General features: G+C 35.4%; 1 protein-coding gene across 1 annotated transcript in view; it reads right to left on the reverse strand.

The window, feature by feature from the left end:
- SNTG2 (syntrophin gamma 2) overlaps positions 1-23,205 on the reverse strand; it is a 232,779-nt gene that overhangs the window by 99,724 nt on the left and 109,850 nt on the right. The window contains exons 3-6 of the mRNA XM_042822310.1: positions 18,042-18,098; positions 17,888-17,945; positions 4,554-4,597; positions 4,399-4,440 (exon numbers count right to left, since the gene is read on the reverse strand). Coding sequence (XP_042678244.1) covers positions 4,399-4,440; positions 4,554-4,597; positions 17,888-17,945; positions 18,042-18,098 — 201 coding nt within the window. The remainder of the gene's footprint in view (positions 1-4,398; positions 4,441-4,553; positions 4,598-17,887; positions 17,946-18,041; positions 18,099-23,205) is intronic.

Here is a 23,205-nt window from a genome sequence, read left to right on the forward strand (position 1 = left end):
TCATCTGATCAAATGTTCCAGAAAATGCTCAGGAATACTTTTTGATCAGATGTATTACTGTTCACTGTAGACAATATAGTGGCGTTTAACAGTAGTATACCCTAAAGCAGTATGCTATAGCTTAAAAAACAGGCTCCAGTGCTATAGACATGACTCTCCTTGACAGTGATCTGAAACAGTCCCAAAACTAAATGTAAATTAACATAGTGGGAGTTTGTCAAAGTAATTTTATAGTTTGGCAGGCATCTCTTTTCCATTTCCTAATGAGTCCTTCATCAGTAGAGAAATAAGTTCTATGTTGTAGAAATAGGCTACTTGGAAAAATATTTCTAAGAGAAGAAAAACAATCTTAAACAGCACAGTTACTGTAATTCTTGATCCAATTCCATTAAAAAGATATTAATTTTTATTTCTGTTAGCTACTGAAACATTACCAATGGAAAGAAACATGAATCAAAGATTTATTTTCATAAGTGCATCTTTCAATACAGGAGATTGATGCAGATGAAATACAATTTTGCATGCTGAAAACATATTTTAGTGTGAACATTGAAATGACATTTTATCAAGAGAACTGACTATTATATTTGTGGTGCATAGGGTGATAATATGATTAGCTACCAGGGAAACAAAATAAATTTCCCTCTCAGACAATCAGTACCAAAACTATATTAATCTGCATATTACCATTCTCTATATTCATAGTTTTTCCACAGTAATAGACTATTTCTAAAAATAAACTTATTTTTCAAGGAACATAATTATTTTCAATTCTTCACAGTCTATTGTATTACCTACTATAAGAGAGAGATTTTCATCAGTCCTGATTTTCTGTTATTCATGTATCCATCCGTACCACTAACCTGAACTAAGATGTGGTCGCGGGTCAGTAGCAGCTTGAAGAGTTCCGAAGAAAAGCAAATTCATGGAATTTGAAGGGTGAAGCAGGAAAGCCAGTTTGTCGTGACATTGTTGTAAGCAGACCAGCCAGTTGTTTTGCTTACAGAGAAGCAAGCACTTTTCAACATCTCTCAAGTATCAAGAAATTATGATAAGCTCTTTACCATCTCCAAGTGTCAGTTGTGAAGCTGGTAGGTAGTAGGAACAATGAACTGGCCTCCTGTCCTACTATTCTCAGATCCCGTAGCCTTTTCTCTCATGTATTTACCCCACTGGGTTTTAAGTCTTTAAAATTGTGGCATCAAATTATATATAATGTCCATTTAATATAATGCAGGCTATCTAAATTTATGCCTGTACAGAGCATTTCCTCACATGCTATAAGAGTGAATGATCAGATATTCTAAAATAGTATAAAATAAGAACAGGAGGAGAAAAAGTCTAAACACCAAGAACAGCAAGACATGCCACTAGGGGGATAAGACAAAAGAAAATAATTCCTATTAGAGGTACAGTAAAAAAGAAATAAAACAAAACAAACACCACATGCTAAAAACCAAACCACCAAACTTGCCAAAACAAAGGAACAGAAAACAAATGAAAATGGGTGTTCTTGCTTCTTCCCTTTAACGGTGTACCATTGTGGTAGCATCCATTTAGTAGCTTGTAGTGGGTTACCCATGCAGCTGCTTGCTCACACCCCACACTCACCAAATCTCAGAATAAATCACTTGCTCTACCACTTGACCCACTTACCTAACCTCACACTGATTCTGATAGAAGGCTGTGGTAGCAGAAATGATTTCTTGCAGATCTATCTCCAGGTACATTGATACTTCTTTTCCTTCTGGTTCTTCCTTCAACCATACTGATTATTCCCTATTGTTCCAAAAAGTTTTGTTTAACGATCCCACTGAATTCTATGTACAGTGGAAAGAGTAGCATTATGCACTTCTCTTTTACTCCTCATCACTGTAGCACACTTGTGTTATACCGGCATTTCTGGAGTGCTTCTTGGTACTGAAAAACAATCTTTAAGGGAAGTAACTTACGATTTTGTGGTCAATAACTTTAATGAACCTTAGAATTTTTCATGTGGAAGTTCATCAATATACAACAGAACTGATTCTGGTGCTTTGTGAAATTCTATCTGTAATTATTTCAGAGGTTCAGCCTCTGGTAGTTTTAATCAACAGCAAGAAAGGGACTACAAGATCATTCAACTACACTTTATCTTGACCTAAAGAGATCATCTCCTAGCAATAAAAGCAAGTTTTTTTTCTTTCCCCATGCAACATGCTGATAAGACTTTAAGCCCATGTCATTTATGATTGCTACAGATGCTACTCTGGATTACATTTGTCAGTGAGTTGACAGGCAATGTCAGTAAACAGGCAATGGGGATAAATGTTTTAATCTATATGACTTGCACTGAAGGCTAGAGAAGTCCTATGCATTCAGGGGGTAGTAAATGGCTTTATCTGTACACAGTCCGTCTGATGAATGAAATAAACCAGTTAAAAACTAATGACTATTCAATAAATCAGTTTGAGTTAGATGAAGCACTTGAAAACTATGCTTCAAAAAATACATAGAATAGCTAAAAGAATAAGAGAAAAATATGTAAACTTTTAACGCCTGCATTTCTTTAAGTCAGTGAGAATCATGTATGTCCACTATCCTTTCAAATGAAAACCAATATAATTTTCTAATTATAAGATTTGGTTAGAATCCCTAGAAAATCCTTGAAGATACTATGTATTAGATCATCCATCACCAAATCAGCATACAGCGCTGCGGCAGAGGCAGTGGCTTATCAAGGCCATATGATAGAACTGTTAGAAGATGTATAGGAGAAGGACAGGTCAAAGATATTTCTGGTTCACAGTATTATAGGGAGCGGACAGTACAGGGAATATGGATACTTGGATACATCCCCACAAATGATGGTGATTTGGTATAGTGACTTTCAAAACCAACGGGTTCTCAACCCCTTCTTTCCTTTTGTGCGCATTAATATATTTGTCTGAGGACTGAAGTAGAAGAGATTCTCAATCTGATATAATAAGATATTCATCTTATACACCGGAGAATATGTTATAGTAAAAATATTCTGGAAACTCATCCAGCACATTCTGCCTTATCTCTGTTGTAAACTCTGACAGGTAATACACAGCAACTGATGTTTTCTCTTTTGAGGTTTGACTGCAAACATCTGAACAATTAAAATGCTACAGAAGGAATTATATATATGTAAAATAATTAGAAGCAGAAAATAGTTACCCACTTGTCAACGGTTTACGGGCTGGTTCAGCCCAGTTCCGTGACCAGCGGGGCGGAGGGATTTTGCAAAATCTGTGCCTCCGGAAAAAGGGAACAGGGGACCCCAAAATAATTAAAAACAGTGACAACGATCTGAGGAGAAACAAACTAATTTACTAAACATGGTATCAAAATGCAAGATAACACACCATAATACAATATAATCAGAATTGAAGCTAATAAATCAAATATAATGAGAGAGAGAGAATGTCCGAAAGGTGGATAGGCCTCACCATAACACTGAGGCGAGATGCACAGCCCAGTTGAGCAGCAGGGAGACAGGAGGAGAGTTGACAAAGAAGAGCGGATGAAGAAGACCCCATCAGATGACCTAGGCAGGAGTTCTATCTCCTCTCTGTGACCGCAAAGTCCCCTGGGGAATGTAGTTCTTCTCTTCCAGGAAGGTACACAGGACTTGAGCATTAACAGTTAAACTCCCAGTACCCACATGATGTTATGATGTGGAATACCGAAAACCAAAAAATCATAAAACCATGACATTACTGTATTTTTTTTCCCCTAAAATACTGATTTGTCACCTTTTGAAAGATGGATAGGGGAGTTTGAGAAGCTACCATTTTATAATGAGAAGCCCTTGCCATCTTAATTCTATAAAAACATTAACAAATTTTCCTTTTAACTATATAACAGTTTCTGGATTTCACAATCTAAAAAGTATCAGATATTCACCTAATACTTATAAGCCATAGTCTTTTATTGTACAATATCTCCCCAGAACTCAATGAAATGCTCTGGAACACTTCTTGAACAGTACCATGAAAATGAATAGATTCTAAAGAGTCAGCATATTGTGCTGACTAATTCCATTAAAAATCTCAAATTTTCTCAAAACTAAACAAAAGTTAAACATTAGGGATTTTAATAAAAAATAGGAAAATAAAGTAGGTATGTATTCTTCACATCATGATTTCATTTTGTCTCATTTTGTGTTCTGAATGTTTTGCTTAAGGAATGTGAAACTATAACATACAATGATGGAGACTTGATTTTGCAATAGAACATTTGTGCCACAATTAAATATTTCTTAATGTGACAAAACTCAAGTTCCTAATGACCACATACATGACAGAATCAAGACATTAACTCATCTGGATCAAGCAAGTATGGCATAGAATATACTGCACGCTACAAAGGAGTCAGACTAGAAGGACTTACCACTTCTTCATGGGTAGCATTTTCTACGTTAATACCATTAACCTAAAAACAAAGATACAACAGGAATGAAATGATTTTAAATATGTAAGCTAGCTAATGAAACAAACATAAAGGCAAGTCTGAAATAAATATGGCAAAAACAAATGTTTACTGACCTGTATTATTGCATCTCCTATAAATAACATTCCAGTTTGGTCAGCTGTGGGATTACAAAGTACAGTTTAACAGAAAGAAGTACTGAAAAGATGCATTTTATTCTCTTTCAGCACTTGGTTTAGCATGCTGTTTGTAGGCATCATTAGAAACTGATTTGCTCGTAGAAATAACGATATAGCAATCAATATTCATCCTATCAAGGTAGTAGATTTCTAGCAACCTTAAACCAACTAACAGAACTATTTCCCATGCAAAAAGAACTTGTTTAATATGGAATACAAACGTCATTTCTCACTAATGAAGGATTTTATTAAATTACGTGGAAACTGTGATTCACACTTTTCATTATTATTCTGCAAAGGGAAATAGAAATCTCTGAAACTGCTTAGCAATTCCTTTCCCCTGAACAAATTTACAGGGACAGGTATAATTAAAGAGGTTGTGTCTAGAATTTAATACAAATCTTTAACAAGAAGTTTGAGTTAGCTTTGTTCCTGAGAGTAAGATATTATTTCAGTCGGTTTCCTGCCTTACAAAATTAATGGGAATAATATAATGAAACTGCAAAGAAAACAATTCTACATAGATACAAACAATGGCATTTTTGAGGTGTATTCACCAGTGTTTTGTAGTCTTTTTCCTTTTTTTTTTTTTTTTTTTTAATTATTATTTTAGTGGAATTTGGGGATGTTTACCTCTTGAAATTTAAAACTTAATTGAAAATAAATCTCTCATCCTACAAAGACTAACAAGGTTAAATGAAGCATATGGAGAGTCTTGCATATGATTTTGTCATGTCCTGGCTTCAGACTTTGAAGAACCAAGGTAGAATTTTGAAAGATGAAAACAGAGAATCACAGAATCACAGAATTGTAGGGGTTGGAAGGGACCTCCAGAGATCATCGAGTCCAACCCCTGCCAAAGCAGGTTCCCTACAGCAGGTCGCACAGGTGGGCATCCAGGCAGGTCTTGAACATCTCCAGAGAAGGAGACTTCACCACCTCCCTGGGCAGCCTGTTCCAGTGCTCCGTCACCTCACTGTAAAGAAGTTCTTGCGCACATTTGTGCGGAACTTCCTATGCTGCAGTTTCCGGCCGTTTCCCCTTGTCCTGTCTCCACACACTGGTGAAGGTGTGTGAAGAGGTAAGAAAGAAAGAAAAGAAACAACAGCAAAACAACACAGAATATTCATACAATTTCTACAGTATAGCTTTTGGCACCAAAAATGTTATACCTTTGGTACAAAACAGCTTCTTTCTTTATATTTCCTATAGAATTTTCATCACTCTTTTAGCAAATAAAAGACACCTTTTATTAGGCACCCTGAGGAAAGAGCTTAGGAAAGATTTCACCACATATTATAAAAACTATGCTACAAGTTGTGTTGTTGTTGGTCCCTTACATTTTTGTTTTTTTTTTTTAATCGTTTTTTGTACTTAAAAATATGCATACAATTTGTAACTGCTGCTATTAAAAATGGTTATCTATGCGTACAAAGGCAACTGAACTAAAGTAGTTTGAAAACAAAAAAGCAATTCAGAGTAGACTGTGTGGGTACCTGTATTGCTAAAGGTGATAAATGCTACCTTAGGCATCTCAATACTAAATTTCTGTTCAGGATGTCAGTATTGATACACTAATACTGTGTCTGATTGAACTGATGTTCAAGCACTATATTAGGAGGTCAAAATTTGTGAGACCATTTCACTGCTCTTAATCAAGGCCTGCCTTTGCAGTCCTTTAAGGCATTGCTATGTGATGCCAGTATGCCTTAGGATGAGGTGTGTAGGGGCCCAGACAACAGGAAAAGAAGTTTTGTGTGTCAGATCAATGAAAAACTGAAAAGGTAAAATTACCAACACATACAAAGGTCTTGAGATCTAGTTCTAGAGAGCTAGTATATAGTTCAAGGATTGACATGGCATGGCATGATATGAAACAAAAAAGGTATAAAATCTCAAGGAATTAAAACAGTTTGCTGAAGGATTGTAACTCAGCATAGCTGAAAATAAGTCCCTTCCTGGGAGCAATGGAGACTGAACATTCTCCATCTAATTTCTGATGGTTTATACACTCATTGGCCATCCCACAGTGATGAGTACTGCAACAACCCTAGCTATCTACTGTAGACATTATACAAAAAATAGTATAGCTTAAGTGTACAAGGTAATTATATCCTGCTTGCAGACCCTCTATGCACAATTGAAGCTGCGTAGATAAAGCGAACGGGAGGAAGAGAGTTAAATGCTGGATACCAAATGCTATGTGAAGTGAAAAAAAGCATAGAAAATAGTGAAAATCAGAGCGTTTGTTTCAGAAGCGAATTATACTGTAAAGTAATGCAATAATGTATACACCTCCATGGCTGTCATTAGCATGGCCACTGATGGTATTCTGGCAAACTATACTTCTAAGTCTGTGATGAAAAATTTTGGCTTGATCTACAAATTAAAATCCATGATGATTTATAAGCATTTTTAACAAATCCAACTGTAGAGGACATGTCACAATGATGCATAAATCACAATATATTTTGCAAGTATATTAGAACTAATGTTACCAGAAAAAGTCCTTGTAAAGAGACAAAAAGAGTTTCATTCTCCCTCATTTTAAATCTGAAGACAAATAGTTATATCATCTCAAACTCTTCTGATGTTTTCATGAAGTTATACTTCTCTGCATGAAAACAAAACAAAACAAAAAAAAACATTGTACAAGTGCTATGTTCCACTTTATATGGAACTTTGCTTCCCACTGGTAGTGTTCTCATACAAAGGTGTCTACGAAAGGCTACTCAGCAATTATGAATCAATATATGTAATGATTCATAAAAAATAAAATATTTGAGAATGAGCTTTGAGATACTAACTAACATACAGCCTTGTTCAAAGAAACAGTAAACACAGATCATCTGGAATTCAGTATGCTTCTTAATGATTTATGTAAAACGATATTTTATTTGTAATGAGTTGAATATGGCCAAAAAGGATTTTCAAACGAAAACAAGCACAAAGTAGTAATTAGCAGAAGTGCACTGGGGTTTAAAAGAAAATTAAGAGTCTGCTATAACAATTAGCATTAAATCACCTTTACACCTTAATTACCTTTAAAAAAGGTTAAACACTGATTACATTTTGTACATTCGTGAAATTCATAGGGATACTGCAGTAGAAGGAAAACATTTATAACCCTTAAGGGGCTTCTAAAGAAAATACAAAATTTCTTATTCTTAACACGTTAGACTTGAAAATATATTCCCAACAAAAACTGATCCATCATTGTAGTCCTCTGACAATGTATTAGTGATGCACAAAAACCATGCTGTTTGAAGCTTACAATTAAGTTGACTACATGAATCTCCCAATTCATAAGCTTAAGAAGATTTATTTCACCACAAAAAGAGAATTAAAATGATAGCTAAGAAAGTTTATGAATTGGAAACAAAAAAATGCAGAAATTGGTATCTACATAGAATTTAAGGGAGTTCATAACATTATCCAGGTGTGTTGTTTTTTTTCCTTCTGTCTCATGAATTGGACTATAATGGTAGCACTGGTACAATTCAATTTATATTTTCTTGAAAATAAGCAGTTTTGTAACTGCATTTGTAATCAACATTTTAAAACAGAACTGCATTATTACCTTGTTAGGGACATTTTTTAAACATAAAATATGCTTTACAGGACTCAGATTTAGTTTATCCATTCAAATAAAAAAATCCAAATTTCTACCCTTATTTCTCTTGTTGACCACGAGGTTTCCTTAGCTCAGTCTCCTTACTCCTTACTGTCCAGTTTATCATGTGACAAAAAGCTGTATGTCAATAATGCAACGTTTCATAAAGCATCCACGTCATTATTCTAATGTGCCAGGTTCTCCATGCTAAATTCAGAGGTACGTGGGAAATTAGATTTCTCTGTCCAATTGTTTCAGTGGACAGCCTATACAGTAGGCAACCATTGATCATATTGTGATCCTAGAAGTACCATGTTTACCTGCAGACCCAGTCAGGAACTCACTTCTAAATCCTTAGTGTACACAAGCCAGAAGAACTGAAGCTCAACACATTGTAAGAGTCAAGTCAGTGTGAGATGTGTGTAGGATGACAGAGATAAGGCAGGTACTGGAGTAGGCAGAGACTGAATACAGCAAGGACAACACGTTTGGATAGTCAATAATAGACCTTACGTGGCTGAAGAAGTAGAATATTCAGCTGTGATAAGAAAACTGCTATTTCCCTGGCAATTTTGAGCTCAGTACTCCTGATTATGAATGTCTTAATGGTAAAATGAATTTCCATCTGACTCATAAAAGGTTACTAAATAAAAATACTACTCAGAATAGATTAGGGAGCACTGAGAAGCTGAAGCCTTCTTGCAGACAATATTTTAGCTGGCACTTTACCTAGCTGTATAGCATACAACATTCTATCTGCAAAATTAACAGAAAATAAAATTGGTTTGGTCTTGAAAATGAAGAACAAAAAGAACTACAAGATACACAGACACCACAGATGTAACCAGGAAAGATCTGAGGATCTGAGCAAGAACTACACTGACGTGTAGATTTCCTGACCATGTGGCATACATGTGCATGTAACTGATAATAAGAATTTTCTAGGACAGTGCATATGCTAGCAACGTTAAATTCCTTCTGATTTTGTTCAATTTAAGTACTAAAAATACAGAATAGCTGCATATATTCCTGGAAATGATCAATTCACAAAGTACACTGTATGCAAACTCCTTTGTCTTTTGGATATACATGCATACTGCTATTATTACCAAAAGCACTGGGAAGGACCTAAGGGTCCTTCTGGTGGACAAGTTGGCCAGTAATCAACAATGCGCCCTTGCCAACAGTACCCTGTAGTAGCCTGATCTACATAAAGGCAAGTGCTGCCCACAGGTCAACAAAGATGATCCATTACCTTCGCTCAGCAGAGACACATCTGGAATGTTGTGTCTGGTTCTGGGCTCTCCAGTACAACAAAGATGTGATCTTACTGAAGCAAGTGAAGAGCCATATAGATGAAGGAGCTGCAGTATCTTTCCTGTGAGGAGAGGCTGAGAGAGGTGAGACTATTCAGCCTGAGGAAGGGTCAGGAGGATTTCACAAATGTGTACAAAGACCTGACAGGAGGAAATAAAGAAGAGAGAGCTGGACTCAACTCACAGTGCCCACCCACAGGACAAGAAGCATGAAATTCCGTGTTAACAAAAAAAAAAAAAAGATTTTTACTGTGAGGGTTGCCAAAAACTGAAATGTAGTTGTCAAGTCTCCTTCCTCAGAAATAATTAAAACTCAACTAGACATAGCTAGTTGCACTGCTTTAGCAAATGGTACTTGAATAGAGAAGTTGTCTAGATAATTCAAAGAGGTCTCTTCCAAGCTCAGTAATTTGCAAAGGTGCACAAAAGAGTTTATTGAACACATTTGTATGTTTTAACGTGTTTTTATGTTTTAACGTTTATTCAAAATTCAACTATTAACCTGTTAAAAAAGTATTTGCTGTAAATAAAGATATTTGGAATGAAAATAGGATTTAGTTTAATAATTTCATTCTCGGATGTTGATTTTTCTCAGAATTATCCTTCGTATGCCACTCATCTAAGTTTCTGGAGTACTTTTGTGGAAAGAAACCTAGGTATTGATTTCTAATTCCTGTTGCTAGAGGAGCTGTAGTGATATGGGAATGGTATTACTAGAAAATAATAGGCAGCAAGAGGAGCAAACAATCCTAGACTGAGAGTAGGTAGATTTTCTTACAGGGGAAATTGAGTAGAATCATTCTTCAAAATTATACATCACAGCAGAATCCAATCGAAAAGGGTAACTGAGTCCACTGCAAAAAAAAAAAAAAAAACAACCCCAAACCTTAAATGATGGACATTTCTAACCATATGTATTTCAATTTCTTAATGTCATATTCAGTATTGTGCTGAAATATGAATTCCTCCGCTCCATTATTATCGTCTGTTTTCTTCACTGTTTTGATATTTCTATCTGCATCTGTTTATCTCTGTGATTTTCCCCACCTCACTTTCTATTATTTTCAGTGTATTTTTCAGTCCCTGTTGCCTTAGCCTGGCAATCAGCTAAACACTATACAGCCTTTTGCTCATTCACCCCCTTCCCAGTGGGATGAGGAGAGAATCAGAATTAAAAAAAAATAAATAAATAAGATTAGAACTCCTAGATTGAGATAAAAACAATATCCTAAGACAGAAAAGGAAATGAGAAATAATAGCAGTAATATATATATATATATGTATATATAGATATATTTTTTTTTCCACAAAACAATTACTCTCCACCCACCAACCGCAGCCAGTCTCAGAACAGCAGCTTCCCTCCCAGCCAGCCCCATGCAGTTTTATAGTTTTTCTCATGTGATGTCATATGCTATTTAACAACCATTTTGCCAGTTTAGGTCAGCTGTTGTGGTTCGGTCACCTTGCAACTCCAACTCCTTGTGCACCCCCAGTCCCCTCACTGGCAGGGCAGTACAAGAAGCTCTATGCAGCACCTCTCAGCAACAACAAAAAAACATTAGTGTCTTATCAACAACGATTTCCTCCTAAAGCCAAAGCATGGCATCATACCAGACACTGTGAAGAAAATCAGCCTCAAGGGCTGTAACTCTCACTCTGGTCTTACTTTTTTTTCCTAATGTTTATTAATCTTATGGGAAGGCATGGAAAAAAGATGTGGTAACAAGAAAAGCAGAGGGTTTTTTTCTTTTTTGTTTTTTAAATTGTGGCCTCTCAATACAGAAAGGGGACTTACATGATGGACAGAGACTTTTTCCCAGTTTTGTAGTGACAGGACAAAAGGCAACAAGTTTTAAACTGAAAGAGAATCAGAATTATAGAATAGCTTGTGTTGGAAGGGACCTTTAAGATCATGTAGTTCCAACACCTTGTTACAGGCAGGGACACCTATCTCTAGACCAAGTTGCTCAAAGCTCTCATCCAGCCTGGCAGAAGGTTATGTACACAAGAATCTAATTAGGTTTAACAAGGTCAAGTGCAAGGTGTTGCACTTGGGTAGAGGCAAACCCAGATACGTATACAGACTATGAGAAGAATTCCTTGAGAACAACCCTGCAGAGAAAGACATGAGGGTCTTGGTGGATGAAAAGCTGGACATGAGGCAGCAGTGTGCACTTGCAGTCAAGAAGACCAACAGTATCCTGGGCTGCATCAAAAGAGGAGTCCTTGTGAGGACTCATCTGCAATACTGTATTCAAGTCTGGGGGTCCTACTATAGGAAGGATGTAGAGCTGTTGGAATGAGTCTAGAGGAAGGCCATGAAGATTATCAGAGGGCTGGAGCACCTCTCCTATGAAGAAAGGGATTGTCCAGCTTGGAGAAGGCTCCAGAGAGACCTCACTGTGGTTTTCCAATACTTGAAGGAAGCTTATACTGAGACTGAATTTTTACACGGTCTGATCGTGACAGGACAACAAGGAATGCCTTTGAACTAGAAGAGGGGAGATTTAGATTAGACATCAGAAAGAATTTTTTTACTCAGAAAGTGGTGATGCACTGGAACAGATTGCCCAATGAGAGGCTGTAGATGCCCCATCTCTGGAGGCATTCAAAGTCAATTTGGATGGGATCCTGGGCAGCCTGATGAAGTGGTTGGCAAACCTACCCATGGCAGGGGGTTTGGAACTGGAGGATCTTTAAGGTCTCCTCAAACCTAAGCCATTCTATGATTCTAGGATGATACAGTAAGGTTAGATCTATGATTAGTGTCACTTATAGAAGTCTTACTGAGCTGAGTAACATAGAATTAGTTATGAATATGTAGCATCATCTAAGGATATAAATTAATAACAAATCTGACATCTTCAGTCTTTTTAACAAAATTATGTAACAGTTTCCATTAAATGCCGTTAGAGAGTGCAAGAAAGTTTTAAATGCTTTAGTGGTGAAGACAAATTTGCAGACTAAGTGGGAATGCCTGAAATAACTGAAGTACATGTGTTAAAAGAGACACAAAGAAGAGATGCAATTCTTAAACTAAACTAGAAAGTCTTTAGTTCAGAAATTGTTAAGGGAAAGATAAGAATAGTGAAAAGCTGAAAAGTAGAACTTTTCTGAAAGTTGCTAAAGGATGTTATTAAATTTCATATATTATTTCATTTGACATTATCTCCAAACAGTCTGTTACATTTGCTCTTTCCATCAAATATTCTACATTATTCTTGACTATGCTTCAGCCCAAATAATCTGAATGAGTTTTCCTCTGACTTTAATTAATAGGTTTCGGTGCAGTAGGAATCTTAGTTACAGATTAGAAGATGGTTTCTGGCTAGCTGCTTGCTTCTCCAGTTTCTATACTAAAACACCACGATAAAAGAAAACTCCAAATCAAGGGTCCAAAATACCATCCATCTTGGAAGAACAATTTATCTGAGTGAACATTCATGACATAGTTCTCTAATTTCACCATGAGGAAAAACCTATCATGCACATTTATTTTCAGTATGGACTGTAGTGGTAATAAAATCAAAAAGTAATGCTAAATTTATTTCATTATACTTCTGCAATTCATCAGAAGAAGGGAAACAGAAGAGAGAATACAAACTGTAAGTGTAAATGAAATTCTAAGGTCTTTTTTTTTTTTTTTTTTTTTTTTTTTCCACTCAGCTGCTAAATGGAGCAGATGATAATTGAAGAAATAACACTTTTTTTCATACCTTTTCCTAGTTCCTAGTTTCAAGTTTAGAATACATAAATAATAACTATAATATTGGAGTTTCACTGAAATTACAAAGTTTTCAGATGTTATCAACCTTTTCGGTTGAGAAACTGTGAAATGCGCCTTCCAAAGAGAATACTCATCACAAAAAACTGAAGAACTGAACTAAAATTCCAAGCTACAGTTTAGCCAAGCCAAAGGAATGAAAACAAGATTCAAATTAACCTAAAGTGAGAGTGCTTTGGCTTTCTCTATAAAAATTTCTTGGACTAATCAATTTCTAAATCTATAAAAGAAAAACAGCACATATTCTACAACAAAATAAATTTTAAAAAAATTTTTCTTTCTATTTTTCTTGTCTGGTAAAGGGAATGAATTTCTGGTAACTGAAAAGAAAATGTTACTGTTCTAAAAATATTTCCCAAATCAGATTTTAATGACATACCTGCTCAGTTAAATAAACACATAAAAGTTAACCACTGCATCCTTTTAACCAAAGCACTCCTTAGACTTTGGTCTAAGGACTTAGGTCACTCATGCCTCAAATCAACAAACACCAATAGTATAAGCTGTTCAGCTCAATAACTTAAATATCTATATGCATCCCACTAAATATATGATGATGCCTGTTTATATAATTGCACCTCAAGTATGTTCTTCCTTATGGCCTTGTATTTAGCATTCACTTTCATGAGAGTAAGGCATAGCACGTTTTTGATACATTCTGGCTTCCTTACAAAGCCCTTCACCTGGGCTTAAATCTTTCTTAATCTTGACCTTATTAAATTGAAACTATAAGGCTACTGAATCCAGGCTAAGTAGATCTGCAGCAATAAAGAATAATCTATGAATGTCACTACTATATGCTGTGCAGCTTGTTTGTAATCTCAAGCCATGCCCAATGGATGATTTATTGGTTACTCTAGCTGTAACAGCTTTGTGGACAACTGGAGTAAGCACAGAAAAAATACTCACGTGAGCAACATCACATATGCTTGCATATCAAACCATCTTTGCTTGGCATGTATGTGTAAGCGAAACTGCTATAAGCCCTCATCAAACTGACACTGTGTCCTCCAAGCAGATGGTCCTGAGTGCAGGCAGCCAGGATGTAATAGCTGGATGCAGACTGTGTTTGGAGAGTGCAGGGTTTCAAGCCAAGAATGTTTCAGTGGCTGAATGTCCTGAGTTTGTTCTAATCCTGTCAGGGTATATGTAAACTCCCCTCAGAAATGGACTAAACACATTACACATTGTCACCTTTTATCACAGAAGGTGGGAAAATGCTTTCAAAGTAGTTTGAGAACCAATTTGGCTCTCAAGAGAAGATCCTTTGTGAAACTGGCAAAATGCAAACTATCCTTATTCTGCCAGGCTTTATTCAATTTTATTTATCTATTTTAATCACGCCTCAATGAGCTGCACCCACTGTTCTGTTTCTTCATTGATGCTTGTCTCACTTCACATGCTTTATGAGATGCAGGCAGAGCTCACAAGCAGCAGACAGATAATTACAGCAGCACTCACAAAGATGGAAATTTGTATCAAGGTAATCAAAAGTGACTGCTAACTTGATAACTCTGTAACATAAAACAGAACTTAAACTGCTTGACCACAATAATATATTGCTTTAACAGTTAAAATATCCTGTACTGTATGCAACTAAAGTCACTTGCATTTATGAATAAATTATATTTCAGTCTGTTAATATTTACAGCCTCTACCCTTTGGCAAGTTCATAAAGATTTACTTAGTAATTATGGATTGGAATAACAAATACCAGACAGAAATTTTAAACATAGGAAAGCTTGTAAAATTTTCTCCTATATGTTATATAAGAATTCTTTAAAGTATATTTCACATATCTGACAAATTTTTTTACAGGTTCACTATATATCAAGTAAGCCTGAACAATCCGTTTCCTTTCCAAGTTCAAGATATTCACTTATGCTTCTCTGAGAATAGTACTCTATACTTTTTTGACTGTAAAATTCATGCACACTTTACCATAAATAAACTGTTAATACTGATTATAACACACTTATTGAAATAATGTATATCTAGAAGCTATTAACAAAACACCAACATTATTATCTAATAATTGACTCTATCTTAGATTCAACAAGGAAAATCAATTCTGTTAAATTTCATCTGAGAAAACAATTAGAGAAAGAATGATTCAGTTTTGGAAAATCTTACTAAGAAGCTTCAACATCAATATTATCTTCTCAAAAAAAAAAGAAAAAAAGAAAAGCTGGGGGATTGTTAGTAATGTAGCTAATATTCTGAGTCAGCAGGACAACGGGACACATGAGCAAGAGGGAAAAAAATCCTACCTTTAAGTGATTTTTTAATGGAATTAAAATGACTCTGAGACTAATTATATCATTTTAATTTAGAATTAATAAACATGTATGCATTTACTTCTGTCCCTCTAAAATTAACTTTAACAAAAGCTTTGTCAGTATGAAAAAGACATAACTTTTGTTAGAATGGAAGACAGAATCCACAGAGGAATGTGAAGTGCCTAAATTCAGGGATGAGTCAGCAGCATCAGCACAACTCACTTTTCCTCAATCCCGTGGAGAAACATAGAGAAAATTCAGGACAGTCTTTATTGTGGTTATCAATACACTGGGACATTAGTCTCCAGTAGTGAAGGACTACTTAACCTTATCCTTCAGAAATATAAAGCTAACCTCTTGAATTGAGTTTCTGCGCAAGTTTTGATCTTACAGAACTTGTCATAATGAAAGTCATAATGAAAGAAAGTCAAATCAAATAGGTGATCCATGACATTCATTTGGACATGGGAGCCTACTTTGGCAATGGGGTTGGACTAGACGATCTCTAGAGGTCCCTTCCAACCTTTACAATTCTGCGATTCTGTTATAAACACTGCGATCACAGCTGAGTCTCTAAGCAAGTTAAAACTGTAAGTGAAGTATTTAATACCACCAATGTTACAGAATTTGGGAAATTTAAGGAGGACATAAATATTTCTAAATACTTCAGATAATATAAAAGTTGTACAAGTATAAAACAAGAAACAACTTCTTTATCCTATTAAACTTCCCACTTTTGGAACTATAAAATAGCACTGTAACCAAAATATAGTTGGAAACATGACTTTGCAGTGCTGCCATACAACGGTTATTAAATTTCACAAAAGGTAGCAAGTTGTCAGATATTTTAGGAAATCAAAAATTTTTTCAGTAGGAAGAATTTTACTCACATAAGTTTAGCTAAATTAGTAAAATGTCTCATAGTACAATTCTATTTTCAAATCTTAAAGTCACCTGTGAAGCTACCTTATCAGTTTTACCACTATTAGTACCTCATACAGTGAAAATCCATTATTAATTTATTCCCAGTATAAACATACAGATTTTCAGTCCAAAATGCAGTTTGAGATAAAATTGTCTCTCTCACACTTAACATTTCCTCTCTTTATATCCAACATGGATATTTTTCCCTATATCTCTTCATATAAATACTTATATTTAAATATGCATATATGTAAATATATGAGAAATAGTGCACAAACGCATAGAATAATAATAATAATAATAATAATAATAATATATAATATATAATAATAATATATAATATATAAATATATATAATAATATAATAATATATTATATTAATGTATTAATATTATATTATATATATAATATGATATTATTAATATTATATATTGCATATTATATAATATATATTATATATAATAATAATAATATATAAATATAATAATAATAATAATGCATTAAATAATATTATCAGATTGTTTCCTGCAAAACTAAAGCATTAGAATCATATAATTGTCTAATGACCATGATCACAGAACATTTGTGGGACCCACAGGATCACTGAGTCCAACTCCTGGTTCCAGGACCAACAAAAATCCAAGCCCTATGTTGTCAAAACACTCCTTGAAATCCAGCAAGCTCAGTGCTATGACCACAGCCCTGGGGAGCCTGTTCCAACCACCCAGTGATGTAGAACCTTTTGCTAACACTTGGCCCAACCCAACTCCTGGGACACAGCTGCATGCCATTCCTTCAGGCCCTGTCCCTTTCCCCAGAGAGCAGAGCTCAGTGCTGCCCTCTGCTCCCTGAGAGGAGCTGCAGCTGCCATGACGGCTCCCCTCAGCTCATAATTATCATTACAAATCACCTTCTGTTTGCAACTAGGGAAAGTCATTCATACTATATAACAATGAATTACCGTGTAGGGAAAAAATATGTTCAGTTTATTTATTTTATCCTCTGGGTTATTAAGCTTAAGTGTATTGATACATTTCCTAAGCCATAATTTTGTTTTCACAAATAATGTTAAATGCTTTGTCTACTACACAACTGTCTCACTGCAGTAAAATGTATGTTTTGGGGAGCTGTTACCAGGACAATTTCAAGCTTAGTTCCTGAAGACATGGACAGATTACAGATTTTAAATTCAATACAAAAGATAAGTTGGACATTTAAAGAAAGGCTTAAAGACACTGATGCTGGAATGAGTCATAAATATGTTTTAATTTTGAGTACATAGAACATTTGATATTAAAAAGAAATCATGTATACAGTACTATACATGTAAGTAACAGAAATATATATTTTACCTGCTTGGTCTTTAAACATTTTTGATATGACGACAGGCACTTTGTGCTCAGCACCACCCTGTAAAAGATGCATATTAGTCATGAGACCACAATCAAGGCTGAAGCAAACTAGTCAAACTAAAAAATAAGAGAAGAAAGAAGACTCTTTTCATACCTTTATGCTTAAGCCCAAGCCACCAACTGGTTGTCTATGAAGTGTAACAGTTCTGTGCTTTAAAAAATTGCAGAAAAAAATAAATTTAGGTGAAAACACAATATCTGAATAGGCACAGAAGATGCTTTAAAGTGCTTTCCACTTAAATAAATAAACAAACAAATAAATAAATAAATAATTTTCAGTGGTACCCTGGAAATGATATGATCAAGTTCTGTTCTGAAGTACCATTCAACACTGATTTATAGGCATTTATTTAATTCCTTAATACAGAGAGCATAGCTGTTCGATGAACTCTACATGCAGACTTTTAATATATTTTTCTACCACTGATGTGATATTCTTCCTCAAAAGAAATTTTCACTTACTTTTGCTTTATTTCAACAAATGTTTTCATAAGAAAACTATGAAGAGATTTGAGATGCATGTTTTCATAGCTAATTTATCTTCTTTAGCTACTGTCAGGCTTGCACATGATATTTATTCTCATATTTCCATCACAAATACTGATGTCTTCTAATTATAATCTTCAGTCACATGCTATTTTTGCAGCATATGCTAAAAGACTTTTTGTGATTGTCTGCATTATTTTCTTGCATTTCATGTTTAAGTGCATAAAGATAAACGTTTATTGATATCTTTCTGTAGCAATCTATCATACGTTTAATAGTACACTGAATTTGATGTTTCGTTAATGTGCAAATCATGGTGACTGACAACACAATATCAGTTCATTCACTGATAATAATTACAGAGCTAAAAGAACTTTTTTGCAACACACTGAACAACAGTGCATATAATGACACCTTTCAAGAACTGGGATGGCAGTTCCTGAATGTGTACAATTGCGTGGTCAGCAGGAGCAGGGAGGTGATCATCCCCCTGTACTCAGCACTGGTGAGGCCATACCTCGAGTACTGTGTTGTTTTGGGCCCTTCACTACAAGAAAGACACCAAGACCCTGGAATGTGTCCAGAGAAGGGCAATGAAACTGGTGAGGAGCCTGGAGCACAAGTCTTATGAGGAGTAGCTGGAATTGTTTAGTCTGCAGAAGAGGAGGCTCAGGGGAGACCTCATGGTACTCTACAACTTTCTGAAGGGAGGCTATGATGAGGAGGGGTTTGGCCTCTTCTCCCAGCCAACAAACAGGTCCGGAGGAAATGGTTGCAAGTTGTACCAGAGGAGATTTAGGTTAGACATAAGGAAAAACTATTTCTCTCAGAGAGTGGTCAGGCACTGGAATGGCTGCCCAGGGAGGTGGTGGAGTCACCGTCCCTGGCAGTGTTCAAGAGGCGCCTAGATGAGGAGCTACGAGATATGGTTTAGTAGCCCGTGGTAGCAAGGGTAAGGGGAATGATCTTGCAGGTCATTTCCAACCCTGTAATTCTATGATTCTATGATTTTGTTTTGCTATTCTTTATACCAGAGTTAATATATGATATCACTTTTATGTGTACGTATCTTGTTTAGGTATTTTATGTTTTCACAAAGTCAGACAAAAATTAATTAGCTGAAGGCCACAAGTAATTTTTTGTTTGTTTGTTTTTCCTAACACCCACCTTGCCAGAATTAGATTTATTTTAACTCAGAGAAAAAGGGAACATGATGCATAATTTCAGTTTCATTTTAGGAAGGTAAAACTAATGTAAAGATATTTCCTTACAGTGAAAAAGACCATATCAAAGAAGAGATGTCAAGCAGTTGTAATGGAAATAAGCCTTTTAGGGATAAAAACAAAGCAGTAAGGAAGCCAGAGCCATGTAATTCTACACTAGGGTCCTCCAAAATTCTCCTAGTACTCCCTGCAGAGCTGGGGAGATAAGGTATCAATGACTACCTAACGAAATGGGTCCAGGAGTATAGATTCAAGTTCATCAGAAACTTGAGAATTTTTGAAATAAGGGGAGACCATACACGAGGCACCAAATTCATCTGAACTGTAAAAGAACCAAAACTGTTTGTGCTTAAAATACTGAAATGCTGTAACTAAAGTTCAAAACTGTAGTGTTAGAAAAGTTTAGTTAGAAAAGAGAGAAGTTAGTGCATCCGTTACGGATATAAACAGAAGAATTCTATATCCAGAAATTAAGGATAGTTACAGTGATATTACAGGAAATGTAAAACAGAATGCTAGGAAGTAAATCAAAATTATACCAAATCTGAACTAAAGGGAGGTATAAACACTCTGGAGATGTAGGGGGGGAAAAAGTCAAAAACACTACTATAACAGGATGTAAAGTATACAAGAAGATAAAATAGGCTAGATAAGCAGGACAGTGAATTCTATGTGCTAAAGTGAACTTAGGGCTCAAAACTAGTAAGCCAACTACCTCAAGAAGTAAAACTTTTTGCATGGATTTAAGAGTTTGCATTAGTAACTAGGATAACAATGACTGCAACATGAAGACAGGCAATAGGAATATGAAATATAACACTGATAACAGACTTTGCTTAGTTTCAGATCAGGTACTCACATAGCACATAGCACAATAACAAAAAGCGGGTCTCTATCAGTTACTGCTTCATGGAGCCTCACAAGACTAGACTAAATACTTGCCCTACTGTTTATTAGCATGCAGGATACAGTGAAAACTTTCACAGTTGAAAAACTACTCTGTAATGGCAACTGCTATGCACTTACTATTCAACATCTGTGCTGTGGTGATCTCTAAAAGAAAAGTGTACAAAACTTAGGAAGCTTGCTGAAAGGTAGAATTAAGGGGCACAGCTTAGAAGATTAAAATTTCATAGGCAGCATGAGGAGTTCTTAAGGCTACTACACTAGAAGCACAGAGCTACTGAATGGTACTTATTAGAATGGCTTAACTAAGCAAAAAGGGGAACAACATGGCTAAGCAGGAGGCTGAAAGGTTATTAGATGAAAAGAGTGGTGGACATCATCTTCAAACAAAGTCAGGAACATAAACAAATGAAGGGAAAAACAGAATCATGCAGTACCAGAAGGGAGAAATTCAACAGCTACCAAAAATAATCACAATTAATAATAAATCTTCAAATCTACTAGGAGCAGGAAGTCCGCCTAAGAAATCACAGGGCTGGTTTGTGATCAAGATATAAAAGGCATACTCTGAGGAAAGAAAGATAAAATAACACTTTCCATTAGGGCTTTGTGTAAAAGAGACAAGAAAAATTCCTCCAGCATTCATTGTAGCATAAAGGATGTACAGATCTGAATTTGAAATCATTTCAGAAGCAAAGTGTGACTAAATAACAGTACCAAATCAACAGGTTCAATAGCATTCACCCTAGTCCTAAAGGAACTCATGGATTAAACAAAGGATAGAATCATAGAAGATCCTGAGTTGGAGAACAGCTGGAAAATTCCTTCCCTAATCCTGCTGGCCACATCATTTATGTGTTGATGCCAGGATGATGCTGGCTTTCTCGACCACCTGGGCATGCTGCTGGCTCATGTTTAGTCAATTAATGGCCAGCACCCTTGCGTACTTCTCTGCTGTGCAACTCGCTAGACTCTCTTCCCCAAGTCTGTAGTGTTGCATGCGGTTGTTATGATCCAAGCACATGACCCAGTGCTTAGCCTTACTGAATGCAATAACAGTTAAGTTGGCTCATTGATTCAGCGTATCGAGATCCCTCTGCTGAGCCTTCCTACTCTCAAAGCAGACCAATGCTCCCACCCAACTTGGTGTTATCTGCAAACTTACTGAGGGAACACTCTATCCTCTCATCCAGATCACTAATAGAAATATTAAACAAAACTTTATAAAAAATTCATTTCCTCCCAAAGCTTGCAATTCAGAAATCTTTTTAAAGAGAAACACAGAGATAAGCACTCATTGCAGAAGTCCAATTAGAACTATGATTTTTCTAAATATAGAAGAATAATGGAATTTGTAATTTGAAATAGTATTCTAAACAGTTTTATACAGTGCTATAATAATATACATTCCAAGGATACGGATTATCAACAGATATTTTCATAAAAATGCTGCATTATACAGTACATGAAATTTAAAAAAACATAAATCTTGGATGTTTTGGCCATTTTGGCCAATGAAAACTTTCCTTATGAAAAAAAAAAACAAAAAAAAAACCAGAAAATAAAATTAAACTGGAACTGAAAAATAGTTCCCATACGTAAGATGATTTCCTTTCTTCCAAGGCAGATTCTTCACTCCTTGCATTCTTCAGAAATTTGTTCCTGTGGTGTTTCAAATAATTTCTTTACATTTATCACTAAGCAATCTTATTCAATCACAGATTCAGTGATAATATCTCCTGATCTGTGAAAACAACTTCTCAACTACTTAACATGCCCAAGGAAACCTATTTAATTGCTGTTACTGACATACCTTCCTGAAGGTCATGGTTCAAACTGAATTAATTCAATCACCTGTTCCAACTCTTCCTTTGCCAAGTGTCACAATTATCTTTTCTTTATTACATAGAACTTAAAAGCCAGTATGAAAAACAATCCATATTGCCTAACACACCCAAGTAAAACTTTTGTCTCTTTCCAAAGACAGTACCACTCGTGGAGTAACATTTACTCTGCAGGAGGGTTAGATCATAATCCACCAGCTTTGTAACTCATCAGTGTATATAGCTTGGCAACAGGGTCTGTATCTTGAAACAATAACGTGTACAAACAACTGCACTGCAGAAAAAGCTATCAGAAATTTGAATAGCAGAAATAATTTTGACCAAATCTAAGATACTGACAGCCATAGTCTAAACGTAAAAGTTTACCTCTGAAGAGGTCTTTTATATCTGTATTCATTCATATGCAGTGGCATGACCAGAGCTTAATCACCAATGTGAGAAGGCAATTATAGTCCTTATTTTTGTTAGTTAGATTTTTAACAAGATTTTATATCCCCTGTAATGCCTGACTATATTATCCTTATTAACAAGTTGTTAACAAATAAGACTAGCACTTGTGGAAAAAATCTTTCATTAGAAATGATCTTAATGAACAATGGGATTTCAGAAAGAAACAGTGCTTGAAGCACTCCACATGCACTGATATAAACAGATACATCTGGAAAAGATGCACCGTATTTCCTTAATCTGTGTCAGTCTGCAAGAAAATTTCAATGAATAAATATACTATTCCCAAATATTAAACTGAAGGAACATCAGAACTTTTTTTTTTTTTTTTTTTTTTTTTTTTTTTTTTTTT

Source organism: Centrocercus urophasianus, unplaced genomic scaffold (genome assembly GCF_019232065.1).
Source record: "Centrocercus urophasianus isolate 14NV4802_14NV808 unplaced genomic scaffold, USGS_Curo_1.0 seq_10, whole genome shotgun sequence".
Taxonomy (NCBI): domain Eukaryota; kingdom Metazoa; phylum Chordata; class Aves; order Galliformes; family Phasianidae; genus Centrocercus; species Centrocercus urophasianus.